Source organism: Lepidochelys kempii, chromosome 7 (assembly GCF_965140285.1).
Source record: "Lepidochelys kempii isolate rLepKem1 chromosome 7, rLepKem1.hap1, whole genome shotgun sequence".
In the NCBI taxonomy this organism is placed as follows: Eukaryota; Metazoa; Chordata; order Testudines; family Cheloniidae; genus Lepidochelys; species Lepidochelys kempii.
This window is the reverse complement of record NC_136386.1, coordinates 28,180,468-28,207,352: the sequence shown is the minus strand read 5'-3', so window position 1 is coordinate 28,207,352 and position 26,885 is coordinate 28,180,468. Positions and strand designations below refer to the sequence as shown.

The 26,885-nt window shown below is 41.2% G+C and overlaps 2 protein-coding genes across 3 annotated transcripts in view; one reads left to right on the top strand and one right to left on the bottom strand.

The window, feature by feature from the left end:
• Positions 1-594: 594 nt before the first annotated feature.
• Positions 595-25,945, bottom strand: CHDH (choline dehydrogenase). 2 transcript variants are annotated; one of them, XM_073351536.2, is made up of 9 exons: positions 25,783-25,945; positions 24,985-25,039; positions 19,375-20,204; positions 18,888-19,039; positions 11,501-11,630; positions 5,623-5,757; positions 4,080-4,222; positions 3,266-3,368; positions 595-2,584 (listed from the first exon to the last, which is right to left on the bottom strand). In XM_073351536.2, the coding sequence occupies exons 3-9, from the start codon at positions 20,132-20,134 to the stop codon at positions 2,166-2,168; spliced, it is 1,842 nt and encodes a 613-aa protein (XP_073207637.1). In that variant the 5' UTR covers positions 20,135-20,204; positions 24,985-25,039; positions 25,783-25,945; the 3' UTR covers positions 595-2,165. The 2 variants fall into 2 exon arrangements, with proteins under 2 accessions (XP_073207637.1, XP_073207638.1); XM_073351537.2 differs by lacking the exon at positions 24,985-25,039.
• IL17RB (interleukin 17 receptor B) overlaps positions 25,753-26,885 on the top strand; it is a 39,184-nt gene continuing 38,051 nt past the window's right edge. The window contains exon 1 of the mRNA XM_078853619.1: positions 25,753-26,364. The gene's annotated coding sequence lies outside the window, so the exon portion shown is untranslated. The remainder of the gene's footprint in view (positions 26,365-26,885) is intronic.

Below are 26,885 nucleotides of genomic sequence, written 5' to 3'. Positions count from 1 at the left end.
TCAAGAGGAAGGGGGGTCATGAGGTCCCAGGTGCAGATTAGCTGTGGACCAGGAGGAGTAAAGGGGAAGAGCTGAGAGCAACTCTCCCTCACCCCCAGCATATGTAAATGATTATGGAATTACCCGATGAAGTGAGCTGTACCTCACAAAAGCTTATGCTCAAATAAATTTGTTAGTCTCTAAGGTGCCACAAGTACTCCTTTTCTTTTTGCAGATATAGACTAACACGACTGCTACTCTGAAACCTGTAGATCTACCTGCACTTTTACCTACCGGTACTCCCAGATGTTTGGGAATGAAGTTGCAGCCTAACTAAACCACCTCCAGTGTCTCCACTCCTCCTTCCGGCATATTCATATAACAGACAGTTTCTACATGGGAAACTTAATTATGGGAACTTAATTATGAATGCTAAACATTTTAGCCTTATTCTGAGGACTAATATTAATTGTGCTCTGCAGACATTCTAACATCTGATGTTTTTTTTTAGTTTTGACATGTTCCCATTTCTAAATAGCTTATTTTATGAAAACAGATAATGGAGAAATCTGCTACAGAAATTTGTCTGTTAAACCATGATGCTGATTAAGATGATTATGCAAGCTAAAACAGCACAATAGCAAAAACTTTCACAGGAGTTTAATTGTCATAATGACAGATTATGCAAGGATTATGCACATTTCCTCGTTTACATTAAACATCATGCAGATTTAAAAAGAATCAAAGTATAAAACAGGATTTAAATGCCCTTTTTTTTTAAAAAAATGTACAAGCTATAGGGCTGAGGCTGCACCCCTTACCCAAGCAAAAATTCCCATTCAAATTTGTAGGAGTAAGGAGTGCAGGTGCAGGCTGGAATAAAGATCTTTTCCCTCCCTCCTCTGCTATTAGTGGTGGGGAAAAGAAGGATTGTAATTTCCATCCTGTTTCTACTCCATTCACTATTCCATTCTATGGGGATTTCCATACTACCTTGCAAGAACACATCACAATGCAGGGGCCTGTACCTCCTGTGATCTTTAATGATATCTGGAAAGCTATTAGAACACACTCAAGAAAGGGCCATTGATTGATATCTGTAAAGGATTTTTCTCAGCAAACATCCAGAAAAAAGTCTGGGCATTAGGCAAGCATTATCAAAATAGTAGAGCCAAGATGTATTTATTCTTTCTAAAAGTAAATGAGCCAAGATGTTCAAGTTAACTGAACAGGGGCAGACAAGCATCTATCTGATGTGGTAAAAGATCTCTCTAGACAGCAGGTAATTTTTTTTAAAAAGTGTTTACACTTTAGTAACAATCCAGACCTTAGAGTCTGTTTCATCATTTGCAGCTGGGCAGTCACCTTTCATGGCCCCCTTAAACATACAGTAGTGAAACAAGGTAAGTTTCCATATTGCATTACGCAACCAAAACAAATTAAGTTATTAACTGAATTTTATTAAGTTAAATACAAAGAACATGGAGAATTTATCATTATAGAAATTTTAAATAATCAGCTGTTTGTTTTTATAGAAGCTATTAAGGCAATCTGTATATCAAATATGGATATCTTTTTAACTTGACTATATCTAATACTATACGTATGCCTTTAAGTTTAAAACAATTCAACCTTAACAATGGAGCTGTGATCAGTACCTCCATAATACATTATCCATTTTAGTATAAATTATTACACAAGCACCAATAAATGAAGTTGACATTTATTGGTCCCTCAGTGCTGCCGAAGACCCAGAGTGACTGAAGGAACCAGTTCTTCAGATTTTGGCAGCTCATCACTGGTTTTAAGTGTCTTACTGTTCTATGCAAAGCAGCAAACATCCACTTCTACCATCCCACGCTCAGCCATACAGGTCCTGAACTCCTTGATAGCTCACATGATTGCCTCTTCTTTTTGTAAGGCAGAACTGACCCTCTTCAGCATAAACTTCAAACTACATTACAAAAACTGGTCATCACCCAAATGCTTGACTAAAATGACCAGTTACTGCAAATAACTTGATTTTTTTTTAAATTACTGTTACAACCTTCTCAATATCAGAGAGGTAGTGAATTAATACCTACCTGTAATTTTTTGTAGCAATACATTTGTTCTCTTGGCAAAGTCCAATGTAAGATTTCCATGTGGGTAAAAACTCACCTGGAAAATAAGCGTGGGCATTTTGTTCATCGCTGAGTTTCCAAGGTTTGAGGTTTATATACAGGAACATTTTTCTCACTGAGTGATGGGAACCCCTTGATCATATCAGCAGCTTTTTCTGCTATCATAATGGTTGGGGCATTCAAATTCCCACTGACCACACTGGGCATTATTGAGGCATCTACAACTCTCAGGTTTTCAACCCCAATTACTTTGGTCTGAGGATCAACCACAGCAGTGGTGTCAGACGGCTGCCCCATTTTACAGGTACAAGAAGGATGATAAGCACTATCAGCCTTCTGTCTTATGAAAGCATCTATTTCTTTGTCAGACTGGATATGACTTCCTGGCTGAATTTCAGGACCACAGAATTTTTCAAAAGCTTTCTGAGCAAAAATTTCTCTGGATAACTTGACACACTGACGAAATTCCCACACATCTGTTTCTGTACAGAGAGGAAACAAAGAGACTATAAATACACACACTGGTTAGAAATACTTCCCTTTGCATAATTCAAACAAACAAACAGCAGCATCATAATGCTAGTACAGGACAGTGTGCTATACCAAGAAAAGGCGGCAAAATTAAAGTGGAAGGAGGCTTATATACAATTTAAAGGCTCTCAACTTGTTACTGAAAGAAAAAACAATGGGAACTTTTTTCCAAGATACATTCACCAGGGGCAAAATTGTCACTTGTCCTACACACTTGTACAGGAGAGTAGGATGAATAAAAATGATACACAGGAATAAAGAGGGTATGGGCTATGTGATCACCAGCTGAGTGGGGGGAGGCAACCAAGGTGTGTGGTGGCCTTTACTCCCCCTCTTGCACAGGTGGGTGTGGGGTGAACAGGAAGGGGCAGGGAACAGGCAGGAACTGTCTTTTTGCTCAGAGTTTGTACAGCACCTAGCAAAATAGCATTCTGGTCATTAACTGGGGCTCCTCTGAGCTATCACAACATAAATAGTAATAATAATACCAATGTGCCAACCAGCACAGTTGAGCCGGTGTCAAATGGGGAGTAATTTCCTACTGATATGGGCAGGTAGTTAGATCACTTCTCCTGGGAGCAAGGGGGAAGGAACTGAATGAGACCAACTCAATATAGATACCAGGCATTTACCCATTGACAAGTAGTTTGGTTCAATCACAGGATGGTCCCTTGGATCTGTACTTTTCAGCTTTAGCCAGCCCACACTTGTGCTCCTCATGGGTCCAACATGAACCTGCAATAGCCCCAACACACCGCATGACAAAATTCCATCTAGACAGACTTCAGAGTCCAATGCAATTTTTAAAAACATGGAGTCTTCTTACAGATTACCCAAACAAAATATAAAAAAGGGAGAATAAAAGGGGAGGCCACAATATGAACATTTTTTCTTATGTTTTTTGGTTATATGCACAGCACAGGAAATAAACTATTTCTAATACAACAACAAGCAAATGTTATTTCAGTTTAGTAGTAGCTGACAGTTCGGATGACCAAATTACTATCATCGTGAAGTAAAAACCAGCCAAAGAAAACAGATGTACTGTATATAGTGACAGTTTCACAGTATGAACTACAGACTTTTGAATCTACATTATATATTGAGACAACAAAAAGACACACTACAAAGGAGTTAAAGGGAAAACAAAATATTATAATATAGAACTTGATTATGTACTACTGATGACAATGACACAGAATCAGGTTCATAGCCCCTAATAAACTTATTGCGTATTTTTCCAAAGATAAAGAGTAAAATTATTCTGGCACCAGCAACAAATACAATTTGTAAATATTTTTGCAATGTAGGCAATTAAGTCACATATTTTACACAATACTGAACAATCTGTAACTTGATCACTGTACTAGTATTAATGTTTCCAATAAACTGTAAATCTCCTTGCTAATTCAGGACATTGCTAATTTGTGTCCTTAAACCACTGACCTGGTAAGCTTCCAGCTTGGAAGCAACACGTCCATGATCAATCACCTGAGAAGGAAGAAAATGGAACTGAATGTCTGGATGAGGAACACCTGGCTGACTTCTAATAAATCCACCAGATTCTAAGTGAGCAGTAGCTCCATCTCCTAGAGATTGAGAAAGAAAGAAAGAAAAATTCTAAAATATTCAAAAGGCAAGAAAAATGTGTATTTTTAAAATCCTTGTTTCAGCACCATTTCTCCATGCCCCATACACCTTTCCACTTGTGCAATGCACACAATTATGTCAATCAAAGACAGTGAAACTGCGAGGGGTGCAAATCCATATGCAATTAACTTATAACTTGTGCAGTGTACATTACTTTCATCATGTTTATCACTAAATAAATGTAAAATGTGTTTGACTTTAAAAAAATCCCAAGGTGTCTCCAGCTTCCTAAATCTTTCCATTTACTTTGGGCTAGAATGGGGTATTACAGTTTGCTTAATATGAAGGGCAGTGCACTGTTGCAATGCTTCTGAAGCAGCTTAGATGGAAGATTGTCACTGGGAGTGTCCGCTGGTTGAGGGAGGGAATAAGCTGTGGCAGCTAGATATCCAGTGCAGTTAATGCTCCCAGATGCAACAGGGAGCTCTGCCCACTCCCTGCCCCCTGACACCATCTGCAGACCCTACTTCCCCTCCACACTGCTGTACAGCACGCCTTTAAATCTCTGTGCCACCCAACTAGATGAGTCATAATCCATCCTTTTAAAAATAGTTACTTCCAGTAATAAAAAGTCATATGTATGCAATAGCACATGATATATTGGGCCAAATGCTTTGCTGTGACACCACGCTAAGACAGTGAAACTGCATGGGGGGTAGTTTAGCACTGAAATTGTCTTATTTGTTTTACTTGCTAAGAAAAATCTTTACAATTTATCCTTGAAAATGTAATTTAGGGACTGGGCTACTATAAGACAGGAGAATGCATTATTTCTGGACAATACAAGTACAAGTAAGTTTTAAGAGTTCTGGACAATGCAATGAGATAACTACCTTTTATGGAGTTACACCAAGGATGAATTTAGTTCAGTGTATTTGTTTTCTAGACAGTGTCTTAATACATCATTTTCTGACTTCACTTTTTACAGTAGCTTTTCTCAGTGGCCCATAGATTTAAGTATGGAACATATCCCAAAATGGGAGTTAGGCACAAATGCAAACATTTAGCAACATGCAAAGATTCCCTGCCTGAATTTAAGGGTAGGGAACGAAATGCTACAAAAAAAGTGCATCTCAACCTCATTTGTTACAATAAACATTACATTTGTTAAAATAAATTCTAATTTGGAAAAAACTAAGCAAATTAAAGCTAAAGAAACTGCACAGTCTCCCCCCATTTGAACTGATTTTTTAAAATCTCCAGTTTCTGCAGAATTGGTAATAATAAAGCTTCATTGGGAAAGACACTCTGGGATTCTGACATATATAGTTCAGCTAAAAGCCAAATTTGGTAATCCTATAGAACTGAACAGTGGGACAGTTTCACATTTTTTACATACCTGTAAATTTCCAAAGCCATTCTAAACCAATCTTTGCCATGTTAATAAGCTTTTGTGCTTTGTAGAGAGTAATAGGTTTGGTGCACTTCTGCTGTATGTACACTTCTAAATGATCTTGAAGATTCTGGCCTACCCCTGGTACAAACAAACAAAAACCGCAAGAAATTATATACAGGCAAAATGTAAATGTTTATATACAAGCAGGTACATTTTCCTCTATAAACTACCCTGAATGGAAACTGAAATAACCTCTTACAAAGGCAGTGGTGTCAAACACCATGGACCCTGGGCCTAGTCCAGCCCATTTAGGCAAGCAGCAGACACCACTGATTTCATCAAGTTAATGTACCCTATCTACACACACTCACATCATTTTATTATGTCTACTTTAAGATGAGATATAATGTGGAGCTGTCAAGTGGTGCCATTACCACAGAAAGGGGCATAAACAATTATAGCATCAACACGTTAAAATGACCACTTTGAAATATGTGCATTTGTTTCTGTTTGTTTAATGGCTATGTGTTATTTCAAGACATAAAATTTAATTTCTTTGTGACCTCCATGCATCACAAGAACCATCTAAAGGGTAAAACAAAGTCTAATAATTTGTAGAGGTATCGTTAAATGTAGAACGCTGGTGACATTTCTAGTCAACATCATCATCATCTTGTTCATCATTATGTTCTCTGTTGAGTATGAGGGGGTTACCATGATCTTCATTGCCTTGGCAGGTACACAGTTCTGTGCAGGGAAGATTGTTCTAACTACAGACACAGTTGATTCTTCTGTGATCGAAACTGATACAGGCTCAAATAAGGTCTCCATTGGCCCTTGAAGAATCCAGGAAGTAGTTCATCCTCCACATTTTTCCATCCATGTCGCAATGGTGATCCAGTATCTGGTTTACCTATCTGCAAAGACATGCAAATCTTTGTTTGTCAAGTTGCTCTTTTGACATGATCTTCAAAACTGCCCTGACATGATGGTAGTTTGGCCATTTGTCCTTTTTGATGGCTAGATTGAGGTACAAGAAATTCAAGTCCTTGAGGGTATCCTTTTCTTTCTTGCTCTGGTCATACAGCAGTGCTACCAATTTCCTTGCTGCAGAAATTACAACTTGTCCATTACTCTATCCTAATTTGGCAAGATCTCTGAACCTCTGTTTTGACATTAAACACAGATTTTTTTCCCTCAATATCAAACAGGAATGACACTAGGTCACATCCTGTTAATGCGTATACAGCAGGAAGTATGTTGCAGAAGTCAGGAGTGAGTGCATCATAAACTGCACACATAGGTATGAAGCAACACTTGTCAGTTGTGTTGGTAATGTTGCCTATTTCAATCCACATTATCTATATGTTTCACTTTTGGAAAGTAGTGAACAGCAAGTTCCAAAACATCTATATCAAGTGACGTATTCCTATAGTTCCTTTGACACCAAGAGACCCAAAAGCTATATTGGCACATACAGCTTCCTCTTGAATACTGTACAAGTTCTTGGACTTCTTCAGCACCTTCACTTCTGCTGGTGATGATGGACTTTCCTACTTAGGCCTCAGGAAGAAGGAGTATTTGTGTTGGTGTGCTCCTACACCCTCAGGTTCACTTTGAACCATATATTTACAGAGGAATTTTACAAATGAATGCTTGTTGGATGCCACGTTTAGAAACTTCTTCCATGGAGGCACAGACATCCACCAATCACCTGACATTTCTTGCATCCTTGTTAGATCCTGTCTGGCGCTATTTTTCTGCAGTTTTCACAGAGTTACTGTTGTCATTATCTGTCAAAGACTACCCACGGCATCTCTGATATACCCTGTGGTTTCTTTGTCACATGCTCTTAGCTCATGGATCCTTTCAGCTTGAGCTTCCAGATGATGTCCTAATTCAGCTTTGTCTGTTCTTCTCATTGTTCCACAGCATGGAAGAGGAACATAGGCACAGGTCCTACTTGGTGACTAAGAACAGTTGCCATTGAAACAGCATCGTTGCATCTTACTAAGGACAGGGCTCTTCAGAAAACAATTTCTGGTCTGATAAATGCTGTGATAATCCCTCCCTGGGCAGGCTTAAATTTAGTTTTCTTGATCATGTCAGCAAATGTTTGGTGCCAGATTTCTTGACTGGGCTGAAGATGTTACCTGTCCAATCAGAATCAAGTGCACCTCTCACAAATCTCTCCATTTGTTCTTCACCAACATCTGCTATTTTCAGTAGAGAGTCTTGTACATCTGATGTTACATGGTGTCCATTATATATGGTGATAAGCACCTCTAGATGTGACTCAGGATCAAATGGGTTTGTCATATTGCTGATGACATGGTTGGTAACTGCTGTAAAATGCTTTTCATTCCTCTTCAGTGCAAAGGCAAGGACTTGTTTGTGAACTTAGTCTTCACTACTTCTTGTTAGGCCACTTCTTTCTCTCAGAGTTTTTGCATATTCACTCAGGACATGTCATGTGAGTGTCTATCTGACAAGGGCTGGCTTCTTTCTTGTCAGTACTACAATCCCACTACTGCCCTATGAGTCTTTGAGGACAGTTTTCCCTGTTCCCATGTCACTCCAAATTCCACTGAAAAAAACAGAAGTATGACATACAGCAAATTCCCCCCAGATTCAAAGGCAGTGAATACTACTTCAGGGAAATTTTAACATATCAAAAATGTAGATTGATATCCATCTGGCATAGTTGGCTCTGTTTGCAGTAAAGATGCATTGAAGCATGACCTGCTATGTCATGTGAAGTTTCCAATCACACACTCACTCTGCATGGACATTTAGATGCAGTGTCTACATAACCTGGAGAAAATGCTCCCAGACCTTGAATGTAGGAGACTGGGCATACCCACATATCTGAAAGTCCTTCAGTAGTGACCGCACATACTGAATTACAGCACAAACAAGCTCTTTAATGACGTTGTAAGGACTGTTGAGTCTTCAGACTCAGACACCTTTTGAGTGTGAGCCAACATTTGCCAGACAAATGCTGGAACTACATGAGTACCTCCTTCCTGCTCACACAATTTAACAAAAGAATAAAGTTTTGGAGCACTCCGGGCCTCTAATGCTAGAGCCAAGCCATAGGGGTATGTCTATACCCTATGCAATTAAACACCCACTGCTGGCCCACGTCACCTGACTGGGCTCAGGCTAAGGGGCTGTTTAATTGTGGTGTAGACATTTCTGGCTCGGGCTGGAGCCCGAGCTCTGGGTCCTGACAAGGGGGAGGGTGTCTGAGCTCGGCTCCAGCCTGATCCTGAATATCTACACTACAATTAAACAGCCCTTTAGACTGAGTCCGCTGATGCAGGCCTGCAGCAGGTTTTTTATTGCAGTGTAGACATACCTATAGAGCACAGCTGAATTGCTTAGCAGCAAGCATTTGATCTGCATTACAAGCAGCATACACATCAGTATCAACAAGAAGGTCTAGCAATCCTGCGTCTCATCAAAATTTCGTAACACATGCAATAAAACAGCACAGGGTGTGAAAAACATCCAGGTGAATCACATTGGTACCAAGTTCATTTGGAGAGTCCATTTCACTTGTTGAGTGACAGCACACAGCTGCTGATCCATGATCTGAACAAAAGGCACCTGTCCTACAGTTGCTGACATTTCAGCACAGTAGTATAGACTGTGGCCATGTCAGCTGGTCTGGCATCCGTAATAGGTGAATATGCAACTGCTGGGTAGGTTCTCTTCTTTGTTGCAAGCTTGTGGTTGAAACCAGCCCAAAATGGAATCACCTGAATGAGAACAATATTATGAGTCAACAGTGTGCCCTTGTTGCCAAGAAGCTAATGACATTTTGAGCTGTATAAGTAGGAGCATTGCCAGCAGATCAAGGTATGTGATCATTCCCCTCTATTCAGCACTGGTGAGGCCTCATCTGGAGTACTGTGTTCAATTTTGGGCCCGACACGACAAGAAGGATGTAGACAAATTGGAAAGAGCCCAGAAGAGGGCAACAAAAATGATTAGGAGGCTAGAGCACATGACTTATGAGGAGAGACTGAGGGAACTGGGATTATTTAGTCTGCGGAAGAGAAGAATGAGGAGGGATTTGATAGCTGCTTTCAACTACCTGAAAGGGGGTTCCAAAGACGATGGATCTAGACTGTTCTCAGTGGTACCAGATGATAGAACGAGGAGTAATGGTCTCAAGTTGCAGTGGGGGAGGTGTAGGTTGGATATTTGGAAAAACTTTTTCACCAGGAGGGTGGTGAATCACTGGAATGGGTTACCTAGAGAGGTGGTAGAATCTCCTTCCTTAGAGGTTTTTAAGGTCAGGCTTGACAAAGCCCTGGCTGGGATGATATAGTTGGGATTAGGTCCTGCTTTGAGCAGCGGGTTGGACTAGATAACCTCCTGAGGTCCCTTCCAACCCTGATATTCTATGATTAGCGTTATTTAGTATTGGTAGGACATCACAAGATAAAGTTTTAAAAGACACCAGGAGAGAATTCAGACAGTGTTCATTGTAGGTGACAGGCGTTTATTTTCCCAGGTACTTTTTCATAGTAAATCAGTTCTGGACTGTGATGAAGCAGAGAAACTACCCACCAGCACGGCAGGGGTTAAAGAGAGCCGTTGGGCCCAGCTAGCCCCGCCCCATTATACCTGCAGCCAATGCCAGGCCTGGAGAAAGGAGAAAAGGTGAGAGCCTGGCTCAGTTCAGTGCTGACTAGCAAAGAGGTAGGAGCCTGGGATTATGGCAGGGCACCACCCAAGGTCCACAAAAGGGTGCTATCGGAGGCAAGCCATCCCAGTGAATTGGACTACAAGGGCCATGCTCCAAACTGAAGGGATAGTGGTAGGAAGTAGCCAAGAGCAGTGGATTTAGACCCCCCGATTGGGAGGGCCCCTATTCAGAGGTTGTCATTTGGTAGCTTTGATCAATAAACACTATTAAGGTACTGAAGTTAATTTATCCAAAATGTTGTCATAGTCATGTTACAGTGTTTCTGGAACTGTGCAAAAAATGACAATTTCTCATTGTGGGTAGCATTGTTTCACCTCACCTACAAACTTATGGCACCAGTTGGCAGCACCACATCATACTTCATCTAAACGTACATAAAATAAGCTTTCAAAGTACATATGACGTGGGTATGTGTAGCGTGGGCACATTACATTCCAAAAATATGGCCCTTTTTGGAGAATTGCCACATGCTTAATTTAAGGTATTTATTCAGGCCATATGCCGGTATTGCAGAATGCAAGGAAAAACTCTCCCATGTTATTCCTCATGGTGTGTTGACTCTTAGACCTAACAATGATCATTTGAGTAAGATTTTCAAATAATTTAGATATGCAATTGTTTGTTTAATTTTCTTGAGCACACATAGGAAAATGGAGCATGCAAGAAGCCATATAAACAAATAGCAGAAATAGTTCTGGTTCTAACAATGGTAGGCATAATTTCTAAATGCAACGATAACTTTTAGCTAGAAAAGTTCAGTTACTACATAAGGCCCATGTTCTACCCTCCATCCTTATATTAAACTCTGATTACTATCGGTAGGCAATCCGCTGTGGATCAAAGAGAATGTACAGCTCTAATTTAAAAATATCAGTGATACATACGGCTTCTTTGCTTTAAAATAAGTTATCTACTGCCATAGTTCAGAAAGAAATGAATATTGGACACCATTACATGGAGAGGTGCAATGTATAAAAGAGTTTTTTCTAACTTCCATTAAAGTCAACGGGAGTCTTTCCATTGACTGTAATGGTAGTTGGTTTGGGTCCACAGAGCCTGATCTAAAGGCCACTGAAATTAATGGCAGTCATTCCAATGACTTCAATGGGCTCTGGATCAGACCATTAGGGAGGTGAAAGATAAAACCAATAAAAAGATTACCAGGAAGGTGACAAACAACAGGGATCCCTAATTTTTTGAGGTCATCTGCATTTCCAACCCCAGACAACATAAGCAGCTGTGGGGAATTTATGGCACCTCCACTTAAAATCACTTCCTTACTGGCAAGAGCCTGAAAATTAAAAATAAATTTTAAAGAAGATTATTACAGGTTTGATTTTAGACCACAACCAATATTTCCAAGAGCTTTTTTTTAAAAAAAAGATACTCTATTTCTTTAGAATCATACCAGCATCCATCTTTATTATTCCAAATGCTTTGCTTACCTTGGTATAAGTTTCTATGGACAGAAATAACTCAGATGTCACATTGGAACACAATGTGAACTGAACAAAGTTTTGTAATTTATTAAGACTGTAGGGTACACAAGCATTTAATTGATCAAATAACATGATTGGCAGTACACTTGCACACTTCTTTCCAGAACAGAGATCTACAGTAACTTCAAGCAAGGAAACAGCCAGAGCCTGTTCCATTTTCACTAGTGATTAATAGATTAAAAATCCTGAAAAAGATTTTACACTCTGAGGTATTCTGTAATATGTTAGCTCAACAAAGTCTCTCTTCAAGCATTGTCACATCCTCAGTCCAACTGAGGCGAATTTTTGGTTTCACAGCCCTTGTGGTCTCATGGATTCCACACTTCCATTGCCCCACATAGCTATGTGCTATAGCAGGGAGCCCTTATAAGTATGTATACATACATTGTTTTGTATGACAGTTTTTTCATTAAACAGCCTAAAGAATGTGCATCTCTCAGCTGGTTACTACTTATGCTGCTAACCCTTAGCTGAGGACCTCAGAGGTTGACCTATTTATCTCATCGGTACCTAGTGAGTAGACATTCATTATCTAACATCTTCATCATCTCCTCTCTGACTCTTTCCACCCATAAGCTTCATGGTTCATATTCATTTGTTTTCTCTTGCTCTCAGTTGTCAGATCAGCACTGCAGATCTAGGGCAAAATCCTGCCCTGTCTCATGAGGGGTTGGAGAAAAGTGTGCAGGCTGCTCTTCCTCTCCTCATCCCCAACTCATCCAGTCAGCAGCTAGACAGAACTCTGATCTATCACTCTCTTCATTGTTAGACGGGGAGCAATGAATGTGTCCAACAGGAAACCATGTCTCCAAGGGGACTGATCTCCAGGCAAGGTTAGCAATTCTGTCTTTGGCAACAGGTGCTTTTGGGGAGCTCAGTCTGTTTAAAGGACCATTACAGTTTGCTACAGAGCACATTTCTCCCCTGCACCCCTGAAATCAACCTGCCTTATATTAACAAAATGGCTCAGGAACTCTCCACATGTCCAGCACTTTCCATTATAAGGTTCAGAATAGCAAGAGCAGAATTTTGCCCTTAGATATTTGAGATCTTAGGGTCAGAGAAAGTGCTATCAGCATTGGGGAAATAAATTCAAACTTTTGCATAGTGGGGAGGTTAGGAAAGAAATATTCAAGAAACTTAAAAGTGACTAGATTACATGAAATACATGTAAAGGGACAAATAGGAGTGTATTCACATAGGGAAGTAGAAACAAAGGCCATTTAAATCTGATACAAATCCTAAAGCTACTACTACTTTGAGCTATAGAATGTTGTAAAATTAACACTGCACTGGTGCTCAATGTCCTGTAATACATCTCATCTAGCATCACTGAGCATACATTGAGCAATCGGCATCTTTGAACATACTTTCATAACTTGCAAAGCAAATGCCATGGAGTGGGGGTACTGCCAGGGGGCAGCATCCATTCGTGAAAGGGGCACCGGGGTCCGGGAGGGACTTGGGGCCCACCAGCAAGCGGGACACCGGCCTGCAAAGGGCTCTCCAGAGGCTGGAAACGCTAATTCCTTGGATGACCAGCAGGAGGTGCTGCAGGGGTGAGTCCCGCCCCATCACACATACCCCTCACCCCATAATTTTCCACAACTGTGAAATTTAAATCAACAAAAATAAAAATGCTTAAAAGTAAACATAGATATTATCCATCTAATACATGTAAATAGACTTCTGCTAAATGTGTATATAGAGATTTGCCTCAATTTAATAAAATCACTAGAAATGACAAAAAAAAGAGCTCAAGAAGGCAGCTCTTGTATTGCTCATCTGCAGACACTAGAATTTAAGCCCAGTGTTTACTTTTGTAGAATTTAAGACTCTACACTGTGTCTCCACTTTAATTTTAGCTGTGGTATTTTAGGCATGGTTCTGTAGTCTTCTAAAAATGACCAACTTGATTTTTCCTTTATGTATACAGGCAATACCAGTATGCGAAGTACCATTTACTTTTACTATTCCTATTTTCTTTCTGACTGATAGAACAGAACAAAACTTACAAAAAGTTTGATTTTTATTAATTGTTTTCACACTACTCATCTGATGTTACTGCTAGCACACCCAGTGGTGACTTTTTGCTCCCCCTTGTATTTTTCTGCTCTGGACAATTGTCTAGTATGGTAGAACTAATACACAAAACATTCAGGTTTATTGAATTGGTTCATAAAACAACAGCTATGCAAAATCTCTACAGTACATTGCATAATGTATACAAAAATAGTTTCAGCGAATCATCAGAGAGTCACTGTGTAAATGAAGTATGTGTTCACATTTTTGTTTCCTAATGAAAATGTGGCTTGTTTCAAATCATACTATTTCCAAATGTGTACTCTTATCTCTGCTCTAGGTTATGGGTTTATACCCAGTGCAACCCTGCTGCATAGACATTCATAGCTTGTAATTCATGTTGTATATAGTCATGTAGTGCATTTAAAGGTGACCTCAGAGGAAAAACAATCAAATTGGTCCCTTATATATGTACACACACATATATAGTTTATGATACATAAAAAAAAGTCTGAAAGCATTCCCCAACCCCCATAAATATTCTTTTTTGCTTGATTTTTTTTACCTAAAACATACCAGGACTACCAAGGCCATTTTATTTGTTTTTTCTGAAGGACTTCTGAAATGACTGGGAGCTTTCTTAAGGCCGTATCCAATGTCCATTAAAATCTGTGGGGATCTTTCGGATTTTAATGTGCTTTGGATCAGGCCCTAAATCTTCACTTAAAAGGGAAGACTGAGAAAACTTCAACAATCAAATAGTTTTTCCTAACTGTTTGATTTCAATAGTTGTTAACTAAACAAATATAACACAGAATTTTAAATAAATAGTCTATAAAAATCATTTCTCTTCTCAATCAGGCTTCCTTGCATAGTTTCTCTGATGTCATAAAACTATTAGTTCTCCCGTCATCCTTAGAATCTTCCCAGAAAAAAAACAAGGGAGACGAGGCTTGAATTTCTAATATTAAAAAAGTGGGGGGAGGGGGAGAGAAGAAACTGTGGTATCTTTTTTATGTATCATAAAGCAAGAAAGGGTCACCTTTTTACTCTTGCAAGCTTTTACTTTTAATGAGATCAAGCTGAAAGTTAAATTTTGAAACTGTCATGCAGATCCCAATTTAGTTTTCCCAAATGCATGCATTTTTCTAAACCCCTTGCACTTGAATTAGAAATGGCAGAAAATAAAAACCAGACACTGTGGTAGAATGACAGAGGAATCAGAGCGCTCTTTTTCCAGGAACATATAAGAAAATATATTGAATAAGACTTGTGTAGCTGAAGTTTTAAAAAGCACATTTGGCCCTAATACATTAAAATATATAATAACTGGGCAGAGAGAGAGAAAAAACAATGTCCTGCACTTACTTAGATGGTGCACTGAGGCAGCGAGATTAAGTGATTTATCCAAGGTCACACAGGAAATCAGTGGCAGAGATGAGACTACCTTCTGGGTCTCCTGCTACCCATCATGTGGTCAACTAGCTCACCAAATCATATCAATATTTATACACAGTACACATGATGTTCCTGTATCTAGTACTTTATTTTTAGGGCCAAAACTAATAAAAGTACACTTGTCCTGTGCCATCGTTCTCAGCCAAACACCTTCTCTATAATAATGAAAGATTATTCATGTTCATGTAAGTAAATTGCTCAGTAAAGTGACAGGTGCTGTTTCTGGCCAACTTCTCCTCTCAGACATATGGGGCTCCCATTAAAGTCAATGAGAATTCTGCAACTTTTGCCCTGCATTATTAATGGAAAGCATCATTCTAATTGGCTTAGAAAAGAATAGACATGTTCTGTGCTTTAGCAGATCAAAGAATAGTTTATTTATATTATCTTTTAACATTTAGCAGGTGTTCAGTCACTCAACGCCCTCTACATATTGATTCCTGTGGGTATAATGTACTTCAGACAATCAGGATGCTGGGGGAGCACTCAGGGACAATAAGGCTGTTGTGGGGAAGCTGGATGAATTTGTTGCATTGGTCTTCACAGTTGAGAATGTGGGGGAGATTCCCGGGCCTGAGCCATTCTATTTGGGTGCGGGTCTGGGGAGCTGTCCCAGATTAAGGTGTCATTGGAGGGGGCTTTAGAACAGGTTGATAGACTGAAGAGTGGCGGGTTACTGGTGCCAGATGGTATTCACCTGGGAGTTCTGGGGGAACTCAGGTGTGACACTGCAGGACTACTCACTGTGGTCTGTCGCCTATCATTTGGATTGGCTTCTGTGCCAGGTGGCTGGAGGATAGCTAGTGTGATGCCAATTTTTGAAAGAGGTGACCCTGGCAGTTGCAGGCCGGTGGGCCTGACTTCAGTGCCGGGCAAGCTGGTTGAAGCTATGGTGGAGAGCGGGATTGTCGGACACATGGATGACAATGGCTTGTTGGGGAATAGTCAACATGGTTTTTGTGGGGGGAAATCATGCCTCACCAATCTACTAGAATTCTTTGAGGGGGGTCAACAGGAATGAAGACAAGGGGAATCCAGTGGATATAGTGTATTTGGATTTTCAGAGAACCTTTGACAAGGTCCCTTGGGCAAAGTGGGCAGTCATGGGATGGAAGGGAGAGTTCTCTCATGGATTGGTGACTGGTTGGAGGATGGGAAGCGAGGGGTAGGAATGGATGGTCATTTTCAGGATGGAGAGAGGTAAATAGTGGTGTCCTCCAGGGGTCTGTACTGGGCCCAGTCCTGTTTAACATGTTCATAAATGATCTGGGAGGAGTGGGCGGTGGGGTGGCGGAATTTGCAGATGATGCAGAACTACTCAAGATGGTTGAGTCTGGGGCTGATTGCGAAGGGCTACGGGGGATCTCTCAAAACTGGGTGACTGGGCAACAAAGTGGCAGATGAAGTTTGGTGTTGATAGGTGCAGGGTGATGTACATTGGAGAACGTGGTCCCAGCTGTCCATATAGAATGATGGGATCTGGGATGGCTGTTACCACTCAAGAAAGAGATCTTGGAGTCATTGTGGATACTTCTCTGAAAACACCCACTCAATGCACAGTGGCAGTCAAAAAAGCAAACAGAATGTTGGGAATCATTAAGGGATAGATAATAAGACAGAAAATATCATATTGCCTCTATATAAATCCATGGTATGCCCACATCTTGAATACTGCATGCAGATGTGGTCGCCCAGTCTCAAAGAAGATACATTGGAATTGGAAAAGGTTCAGAAAAGGACAACAAAAATGATTAAGCATATGGAACGGCTTCCATATGACAAGAGATGAAGAAGACTGGGACTTTTCAGCTTGGAAGAGAGACAATTAAGGGGGGATATGATAGAGGTCTATAAAATCATGACTGGTGTGGAGAAAGTAAATAAGGAAGTGTTATTTACTCCTTCTTATAACACAAAAACTAGGGGCCACCAAATGAAATTAATAGGCAATAGATTTAAAACAAACAAAAGGAAGTATTTTTTCACACAATGCACGGCCAACCTGCGCAACTCCTTGCTACCATAAGACCATAACAGGGTTCAAAAAAGAACTAGATAAATTCATGGAGGATAGATCCATCAATGGCTTTTAGCCAGGATAGGCAGCGATGGTGTCCCTAGCCTCTGTTTGCCAGAAGCTGGGAATGGGCAACAGGGAATGGATCACTTGATGATTACCTGTTCTGTTCATTCCCTGTGGGGAACCTGGCATTGGCCACTGTCGGAAGACAGGACACTGGGCTAGATGGACCTTTGGTCTGATCCAGCATGGCCGTTCTTATGTTCAGTGAACTCAAACTGTCAAGATTTATGCTCTCCTCCCCTTTGGTGTATTATTATTCCAACATTTCACCCTTGTTATTAGAACTTTAAAATAATATCTGAATCCACCTTAGGCAGTTACCTAGTTACATATGTAATAATCAGGAGTAATATTCAAAAGGGAAGAGTAAGGGCTTGTCTACATGGTGGGGTAATGCGAGCTACAGGGGAGTGATTTCTAAAGTGCACTAATGTGTTGTGTATCAATTGGTCTGTGTAGACCTTGCTGGTGTGCTTTAACATAGTGCTATCTGAAACAGTACTACATTAAAGTGCACTAAGGAACCTTTAGTGTGCACCAGCAGGGTCTATCCAGACCAAATGATGCACAGTACATTAGTCCACTTTAGAAATCATACCTCCTAGAGCACATTACCTCACAATGTAGATAAGCCCTCACTGAATACTTCTTTTCTTATGAAAAGTACTGAATTGAAAGCCCCAGAAACTGAAGTCCTCCATTTATCCATAGAAAAGCTAAGAAGTAATGGCAGTTACTCATTGTTTTGCTAATATTCCTCGATCCTGACCGAATATCAAAGGCCATTTTAGTCCTGACTCCCATTCCATTCTTGGCTTATGTGCTGAGACTACCAGCGCATGTCCCCCTGGTTGTGACAATCTCTGTGATGTGGATGCCTGTTCAGTGGAAGTTGGAGTGAAATCACAAACCCATTTCATATAGGCTACCAAATAGCCATAAAATTGTTAGGGTATGTCTATTCTGCAGCTGGGAATGTGCCTTATAGTAGTTAGTCATTACTAGACTTAACTGGATTCAAAATGGCAACAAAGAATGACTCTATGTTCCATTATCTATCCCCTAAGCTATTCAGACTCCATAGGAGATACTCAGTTTTAACAGATTTTCCTAAATTGTTTTTCCAGCACATTAGTAATTCAGTACAATAGCCAACACACTGTAACTGTGCATGACTACAGAGTAGGTTCCAATTTCAAACCTCAAGCATAGCCTTTTCCTTTCTACACTCTCATCATTCCCTCTTTCAGCACAGAGAATATCCTGATGTCTGAAATGATAAAAAGGAAATATATTTTCTAACATAACTATCTAACAAAGAATCATATCCTTGAAACTGACTAGTGTTTTTGAGCTACAGTATTACATCTGAAAAGTGGAATTTTTGTACAGAAAGGATGTGTCAGTCTTAGTTTCTATTTGTTGTTAAATAAGGCTTATTTTTCTTTGACCCCATTCTTTCAGGAAGGGAAATAAAAATTCTTACCTTTTTCCTTTGCCCATTCTTGACATACTCAACCCCTATGGCTTTTGTTCCTTGAAACAAAATTTTCGTTACAAGCGTTCTATCTTCTGTGGACAAGTTTGGGCGTGTTATGGCAGGGTGAAGGTAAGCACTAGCTGTGCTCCATCTTTGACCTACAAAATACATGTTTTCATTTAACATCTGCAAGCATCAAAATAGTTCATGTGCCTTCATTTTCAAGGTATTTTCTTGTCTTTCTTCCTATACAGAAATTAGAGTGGGGTGCCACATTTATCATTCAGAAGAAAGAGCTTTAAATTTAAGGACTAAAGGAATGAATGCAAACAGCTGATAGCAGCATTATGAAATCCTCTCTCCTTTCTAAGGGAAGAAATGTTTTGAAGTCAATGAAAATACTCCCATTGAATTCAATGGAAAATAGATCGACCCTTAAATACCATTTATAGGTTAGATACATACACTCCCAAAGTAACTCTTTAAGGTTTACCTCTGTGTATAGTCATATCCATCCAGCCAAATCCTTCTTGTTGGTAACCATTCATATCATCTGTGAAAGAATAGCCAGCCTGCTGGGCTGCACCCAGGAATGCATGATGAAGAGGATGGTTCGTCTTTCCTCTTGACACATGCAACGGTCCATTCCCACCTCTGTACAGGTTAGGACCCAGCTCATGGGTCTGTGCCTTCTTAAAATAAGGCAAGCAAAATTCATAGTCCCATCCCACAGCACCTTCTCTATGCCATCGATTGTAGTCTTCTGCATGCCCCCGAATGTACACCATAGCATTGAGAGATGAGGAGCCACCCCACACTCTACCTCTGGGCCAGTACATAATTCGATTATCCATGTGCTTTTGTGGTGTTGTGTGGTAATACCAATTATATTTTTCATCACAAAGATTATAGGTTAATGCAGCAGGCATATGAATCTTCCACATTAATCTTTTACTACCTAGAAGGGTGTCTTTAGGGCCTGCTTCCAAAAGTAAAACAGTACTAAGGGGATCTTCAGTCAATCGGCTGCCTAATACACACCCTGCCGATCCAGCTCCAACTATGATGTAACTGTAAGAATCTGCATTTTCAGAACTAAGTTTAGAACATGTACGTGAAGTTTTTAATTTTTGCCCACTGTAGGCTAGTAAGCTTTTGAGTAGGGGTGGTTTAAATGGAAATCCTGTTACTTTGTGCATTTGACTGATAGAAGGACCATAACATTTTTTAACTCCTTTGATTAAATGAGACATCCTTTCTTATATGTGTCTTCTCTTTTTAAGAACTTCTTGTCCCATACAATGCAGCATCAAATATCTTGTCCTAGAACACAAAAAAGATCTTAAAAATGTATTATGATGCATCTAGTTCAATCATAAAGGACTGCAACATGTGGCCTAAAATTTTGATGCGTCATTTTAAAGCAAAGCTGGCATCCACATTAATTATACGGCTATCCAAATAGATAACTGCAGTGCCAGCATGACAATAAACATTTATTTTATTGCAACATGCTGCTTTGTTATTCTTTATATGCAAGCAGTTTAATGCCAGTTGATTAGCATTGTTTTTTGCATTATATGCAGTCCACCTAAATGTGTTAGTTTATTCAAAATGCTTATCTGTTTTTATTAACATTTTTAAGAGGTAGCTAAGCATAACTACTCCCAGTTTGCCTAAGGGGGAACTGAGGCACAGAGAAGTGATTTGCTAAAGGTCACACAGCTAGGCAATAGCTGACCCTAAGAATGGAATCCATGTGTCTTGATTCCCACCCTAATGCCCAGTCCATGTAGATATATATGGATATAATATAGCCCTTGTATTTAATAGGGGTCTGAAAACCATAGGAAGACAGGCCTGCTCTTGCAGATGTTACAAGACAGGGTGGAATAGCTACAGAGAACAGGTCGTTTGGCAAGAAACAGCAGGCCACAATCTCCTTCGTTCACACTAGTTTTAGATCAATGTAATTCCATTACTCCTGGTATTACTAATCCCAATTGTTCAAAAGTCATGAGAATAATAAAATTGTAGGTGTTCTTTCCTCCATCATCTGGGAATTTAAGAAAAACACGAAATATTGTGAGACTCATGATAAAGAGTGTGAGTCAGCAAACCTGTACATCAGATTTACACCAATGTAAAGGAGGAGAATCATGCCTATTATAGCTGCTGTTAGGTCAGCCATGGGTCTTGTGCTGTGTATAATTTACAGGTATAGAATCATAGAATCATAGAATATCAGGGTTGGAAGGGACCCCAGAAGGTCATCTAGTCCAACCCCCTGCTCAAAGCAGGACCAATTCCCAGTTAAATCATCCCAGCCAGGGCTTTGTCAAGCCTGACCTTAAAAACCTCTAAGGAAGGAGATTCTACCACCTCCCTAGGTAACGCATTCCAGTGTTTCACCACCCTCTTAGTGAAAAAGTTTTTCCTAATATCCAATCTAAACCTCCCCCACTGCAACTTGAGACCATTACTCCTCGTTCTGTCATCTGCTACCATTGAGAACAGTCTAGAGCCATCCTCTTTGGAACCCCCTTTCAGGTAGTTGAAAGCAGCTATCAAATCCCCCCTCATTCTTCTCTTCTGCAGGCTAAACAATCCCAGCTCCCTCAGCCTCTCCTCATAACTCATGTGTTCCAGTCCCCTAATCATTTTTGTTGCCCTTCGCTGGACTCTCTCCAATTTATCCACATCCTTCTTGAAGTGTGGGGCCCAAAACTGGACACAGTACTCCAGATGAGGCCTCACCAATGTCGAATAGAGGGGAACGATCACGTCCCTCGATCTGCTCGCTATGCCCCTACTTATACATCCCAAAATGCCATTGGCCTTCTTGGCAACAAGGGCACACTGCTGACTCATATCCAGCTTCTCGTCCACTGTCACCCCTAGGTCCTTTTCCGCAGAACTGCTGCCTAGCCATTCGGTCCCTAGTCTGTAGCTGTGCATTGGGTTCTTCCGTCCTAAGTGCAGGACCCTGCACTTATCCTTATTGAACCTCATCAGATTCCTTTTGGCCCAATCTTCCAATTGGTCTAGGTCCTTCTGTATCCTATCCCTCCCCTCCAGCGTATCTACCACTCCTCCCAGTTTAGTATCATCCGCAAATTTGCTGAGAGTGCAATCCACACCATCCTCCAGATCATTTATGAAGACATTGAACAAAACCGGCCCCAGGACCAACCCTTGGGGCACTCCACTTGATACCGGCTGCCAACTAGACATGGAGCCATTGATCACTACCCGTTGAGCCCGACAATCTAGCCAGCTTTCTACCCACCTTATAGGTATAACCGTGAATCTTTCAACTACCAAAGATACTGACAATCCATAGCTTTTCAAGATAGATTTTCTTATAGAGTTGGATTGGAACCGTGTGTAGCATATTTGAGGAGACTTTGTGTCAGTCTCTTATGGCAAGAGGTTTGTAACAGAATGCTTACATGTAATTACAGATATGGCCAGTACATGTTACAGGAGTAAATCCCTGGAGAATGGAAGATTCTGAGAGTTGTAGTCTCCAGGCAGGATACATGAGGGAGATAGGTCAGCTGATCAAGCATGTGACTGCCTGCTGGAGACTTTTAAAAGAATGCATGTGAGTCACTTTGAGAAAGAGGAGGATTGGGGGTAAGCTTGTTGAAGCAGGTGGCCTGGAGTAGCTGCAAGGGCTATGAAGGGGAAAAAGGGTATGTTTTGTCCCAGCCAAGCTTGTAGAAAGTGGAACAGGCCTTTGCTATCCAGTGTTTTCTATTACTCTGACCTCTTTTGCATCTTCTTTTTATTAATAAAACTGGCCTTGAGAAAAGAGGCATGAAACTGAAATTAAAAGGTTAGGCTTTATTTTGACTACCCTGGCTGGTGAATCTCCTCTCCAACCCCAGTTTATATATGTAATTAGGGTAGTCTCTAACACAGGTGTCATAAATATAAAGGGAAGGGTAAACCCCTTTGAAATCCCTCCTGGCCAGGGGAAAGCTCCTCTCACCTGTAAAGGGTTAAGAAGCTAAAGGTAACCTCGCTGGCACCTGACCAAAATGACCAATGAGGAGACAAGATACTTTCAAAAGCTGGGAGGAGGGAGAGAAACAAAGGGTCTGTGTCTGTCTGTATGCTGGTTTTCTGCCAGGGATAGACCAGGAATGGAGCCTTAGAACTTTTAGTAAGTAATCTAGCTAGGTATGTGTTAGATTATGATTTCTTTAAATGGCTGAGAAAAGAATTGTGCTGAATAGAATAACTATTTCTGTCTGTGTATCTTTTTTGTAACTTAAGGTTTTGCCTAGAGGGGTTCTCTATGTTTTTGAATCTAATTACCCTGTAAGATATCTACCATCCTGATTTTACAGGGGGGATTTCTTTATTTCTATTTACTTCTATTTTTTATTAAAAGTCTTCTTGTAAAACACTGAATGCTTTTTCATTGTTCTCAGATCCAAGGGTTTGGGTCTGTGCTCACCTATGCAAATTGGTGAGGCTTTTTATCCAACATTTCCCAGGAAAGGGGGGGGTGCAAGTGTTGGGAGGATTGTGCATTGTTCTTAAGATCCAAGGGTCTGGGTCTGTAGTCACCTAGGCAAATTGGTGAGGCTTTTTACCAAACCTTGTCCAGGAAGTGGGGTGCAAGGTTTTGGGAAGTATTTTGGGGGGAAGGACGTGTCCAAACAGCTCTTCCCCAGTAACCAGTATTAGTTTGGTGGTGGTAGCGGCCAGTCCAAGGATAACGGGTGTAATATTTTGTACCTTGGGGAAGTTTTGACCTAAGCTGGTAAAGATAAGCTTAGGAGGTTTTTCATGCAGGTCCCCACATCTGTACCCTAGAGTTCAGAGTGGGGGAGGAACCTTAACAGGTTTGTAAGGAGTCTCCAGTAATGGGTGACCAAAGAGAAGCCAGGGAATAATTAAACCTCTATTTCAAAACAGAGAATGCTACTTCCTGGGGAGGCTAGAACCAGATGCAATCTTCCAGAACCATTTAGTTGTAGATGATCACTCATGATTTCTCAACAGCAACAGTACAAAAAGTGGAGCTTGAAGTCTAACCCTAACCAGGGAGAATCCAGTTCAACACCTCAAAACCTGCGGAGAGTCTGGTTTCAGAGAATATAGTACCCACCTAAAAGGGCTAAACAAATACCTCCTAAGAAACTAACTGCAGCTGATAACATACTCATCCAAGAGCAGGTTATACAAGAATAGTAAGGGGTCAAATCATTTCCATACAATGAAGTTTCACTGTTATTCAAAACTCTAATATAAGCTATATGCCCTATTAGCTGTGGAGGTGTTTTGTAGTAGGATTAAACCTGTTTTAAATAATTGCTCAAGGAACCAATACATATTTGTTACTAAGAGGGGGAACAGAGGTGTACTACTTTTCTCAGGGGATGCGTCTGAGCAGAGACCTTTAGGGAAACCGTCTGAATACAGAGAGCGATCTCTGGTATAGGTTTCACCATTAGTTTAACAGAGTTTAAATTCTAATTTACATTTCATGGGTTTTTTGTTTGTTTGTTTTTGCTTTCTGTATTGAAACTAGACCTGTTTTATTTTAGATATTGCAACTTCAAGTTTCTTAAATAAGGTTAATCACTGTTGGAAATCCCTGACCAGAGAAAATGAACTATGACACCAGAAAGGTCAAGATGGAAGTGAGACAGCAGCTTACAGACGGAGACCAAGGCATTCAAATAAATCTGAATGCTAGTGTGGGCATGGAAAAGTCCCATGATTCTTAATCTAAATCCAATATACACAGTTCTCGTTGCTTTTATCTTGTTAATCCCTCAAATAGAATGCCATACAAATTCCTATTTCGGTTTGTGGGGAATGACCCAAATCTCCTTATACCTGTATTGGACTATATAGGAGAGGCATATTGAGATCTTTATTATTGTTGAAAATAAATTCCTTTCAGATTTTGTTAGAGTCAGAAGAAGGTTCTCAGTGGTAATTATGTAAAGTTCACCCACTTTCTCTGAGGATTTGTTAGAACATAGATACTGTTTTACTGTGACTCATCTCAAAAGTATCATGGTTTAGTTTTCCTGGATGTTTATCTTCACTCTTGCAATACTTCCATTAATAGTATTACCTAGTGGTTAACCCTCTGCAAGAAGTATGACTTGCCTTTCTTTTTCCATTCCAACCTAAGGGTGAGATATTAAACACAGCTAAATGAATGATATTAAACACAGCTAAATGAATGTCTATGGAAACATTTTAGATAATTTTCTCAGCAATTTTGCTAGTAGCTGAAGTTAATTTGTTTAAGGACATATGGCAGGATCGTTTCTGCAGTATTTAAAAGTCACCCAGACGAGGGCCCATAAGCAAGTGACTCATGCACTAGAGAAACCTTTTAATATAAAGTAAACATGGGGCCCAGACTCCCAACAAGCTGCCGAAAATCGGCCTAGTTCCATTTGCTTTTGGGGAGCCTTTACCTTCAGCCAGCACAAACGACAAGACGGTCCGGTAAACCGCGTCGCTATCACACGAACGCCTGTAAGTTTCAGGGAGCTGCAGGGGGGCAGGAGAGGCCCAACGCAGGGGGGAGGGGGAAGCCCCCCCCGTAGGCCAGGGAAGGAGCAGGCAGAGCATGGCCACGCCGCTGCCACGAGGCAGGTTGAACCCCAGGAAGCGCCTCTGCCGGCGCTGCTCGGCCAAAGGCTGGGGGGGGGGGCAGGGAATGAAGCTGAGGGAAGTTCCCCGCCCCCGCCCAGAGCCTTTCCAGCACCTGGCGCGAACCGAGCTCGCGGCTGAGGCTCGGCCCGGGTGGGGGGTGAGGCGAGCGCACTCCGGGGCTCCCAGCCACCGCCCGCCTTCCCTGCCCCAGTCTCGCCCCCACCCGGCCCACGACTCTCCCTCCTCAGGCCCCAGCCGCACTCACGGGGCAGCGAGCCCGGCTCCTCAGCACCATCGGCCGCGGCCCCGCTCGACTCCGGAGCCTTCTAGCTCCGCGCCGAACTTTGGACAGCGGGAGTCCGCTGACTGGCCCTTGGACCATCCAAAGGGCAGCCAGAGCCGAGGGGGGCGGGCTCCTGCCCCGAGCCGCCTCCCCTTCCCCCCGTCCCTGTCCCGGTTGCAGGCTGGCGTCGGGGCTGGAGGGGCTTCCACGAGCCGCGGCGCATTTCGGGCTCCAGTTAACGGCTGAGCCCGGGGGCTGTCTCCCCCTCTGAGCAGCGAGTCTGCTGGGCCGGCCTGCACCTGCACGGAGCGTGGGGAGCTGTTCAAACGTTGACTTGCCTGGAAAACCAGACTTGTCAGCACGTAGCTTTACTTCTTGGTGACCTTACAGCCGGTAAAAGCCACCGCTTTTCTGATTACTGTCCCTCCTCACATCTCCCTGTTTACACACGGAAGAGCGTCCCGCAGTTTAACCCCAGTTTTGTCTTTTGCCCTTGCCAGCTTGCTGCTGTTTCACTTTTCTGGCCGCAAAACGGCATAGAAATGCTGAATCGTAAAGTTTAAGGTAGGCAAAACTTTATACACGTCAGTCTGTGGTACTCACAAGGGTCATTGTGGTGTCTAAGTGCCTCAACTCTTTAATATGTTTAGCCTCAACATTCCTGTGAGGTAGGGAAATGCCATTATCTCCTTTTTATAGATAACCTCTCTGTGCCTCTGTTCCCTAGATCAGTGGTTTGGGGGTACACAGAGGCTTCCATCCAGTACATCAGCTCATCTAGATATTTGTCTGGTTTTACAACAGGCTCCAGAAAAAGCACTAGTGAAATCAGTACAAACTAAAATTTCATACAATGAGTTGTTTGATCTGTACACTGATCTGTACACTGAATATTCTATTCCAATTGATTTATTTCATAATTATATGGTAAAAATGAGAAAGCAATATTTCAGTAATAGTGTGCTGTGACACTTTTGTATTTTATGTCTGATTTTGTAAGCAAGTAGCAAGTTAAATGAGGTTAAACTTAAGATACGCAGGACAAATCAGACTCCTGAAAGGGGTACAGTAGTCTAGAAAGGTTG

Bases quoted from the DNA above. Each gene is read 5' to 3' on its own strand.
- CHDH (XM_073351536.2), bottom strand. From the start codon at position 20,134: ATGTCTCATTTAATCAAAGGAGTTAAAAAATGTTATGGTCCTTCTATC. The intron at 19,040-19,374 runs GTAAACCTTAAA...TGTATTTTGTAG, and splicing joins GGATATGACTATACACAGAG to GTCAAAGATGGAGCACAGCT. The intron at 2,585-3,265 runs GTAAATGCCTGG...CTCTCTGTACAG, and splicing joins ACCAAACTACTTGTCAATGG to AAACAGATGTGTGGGAATTT.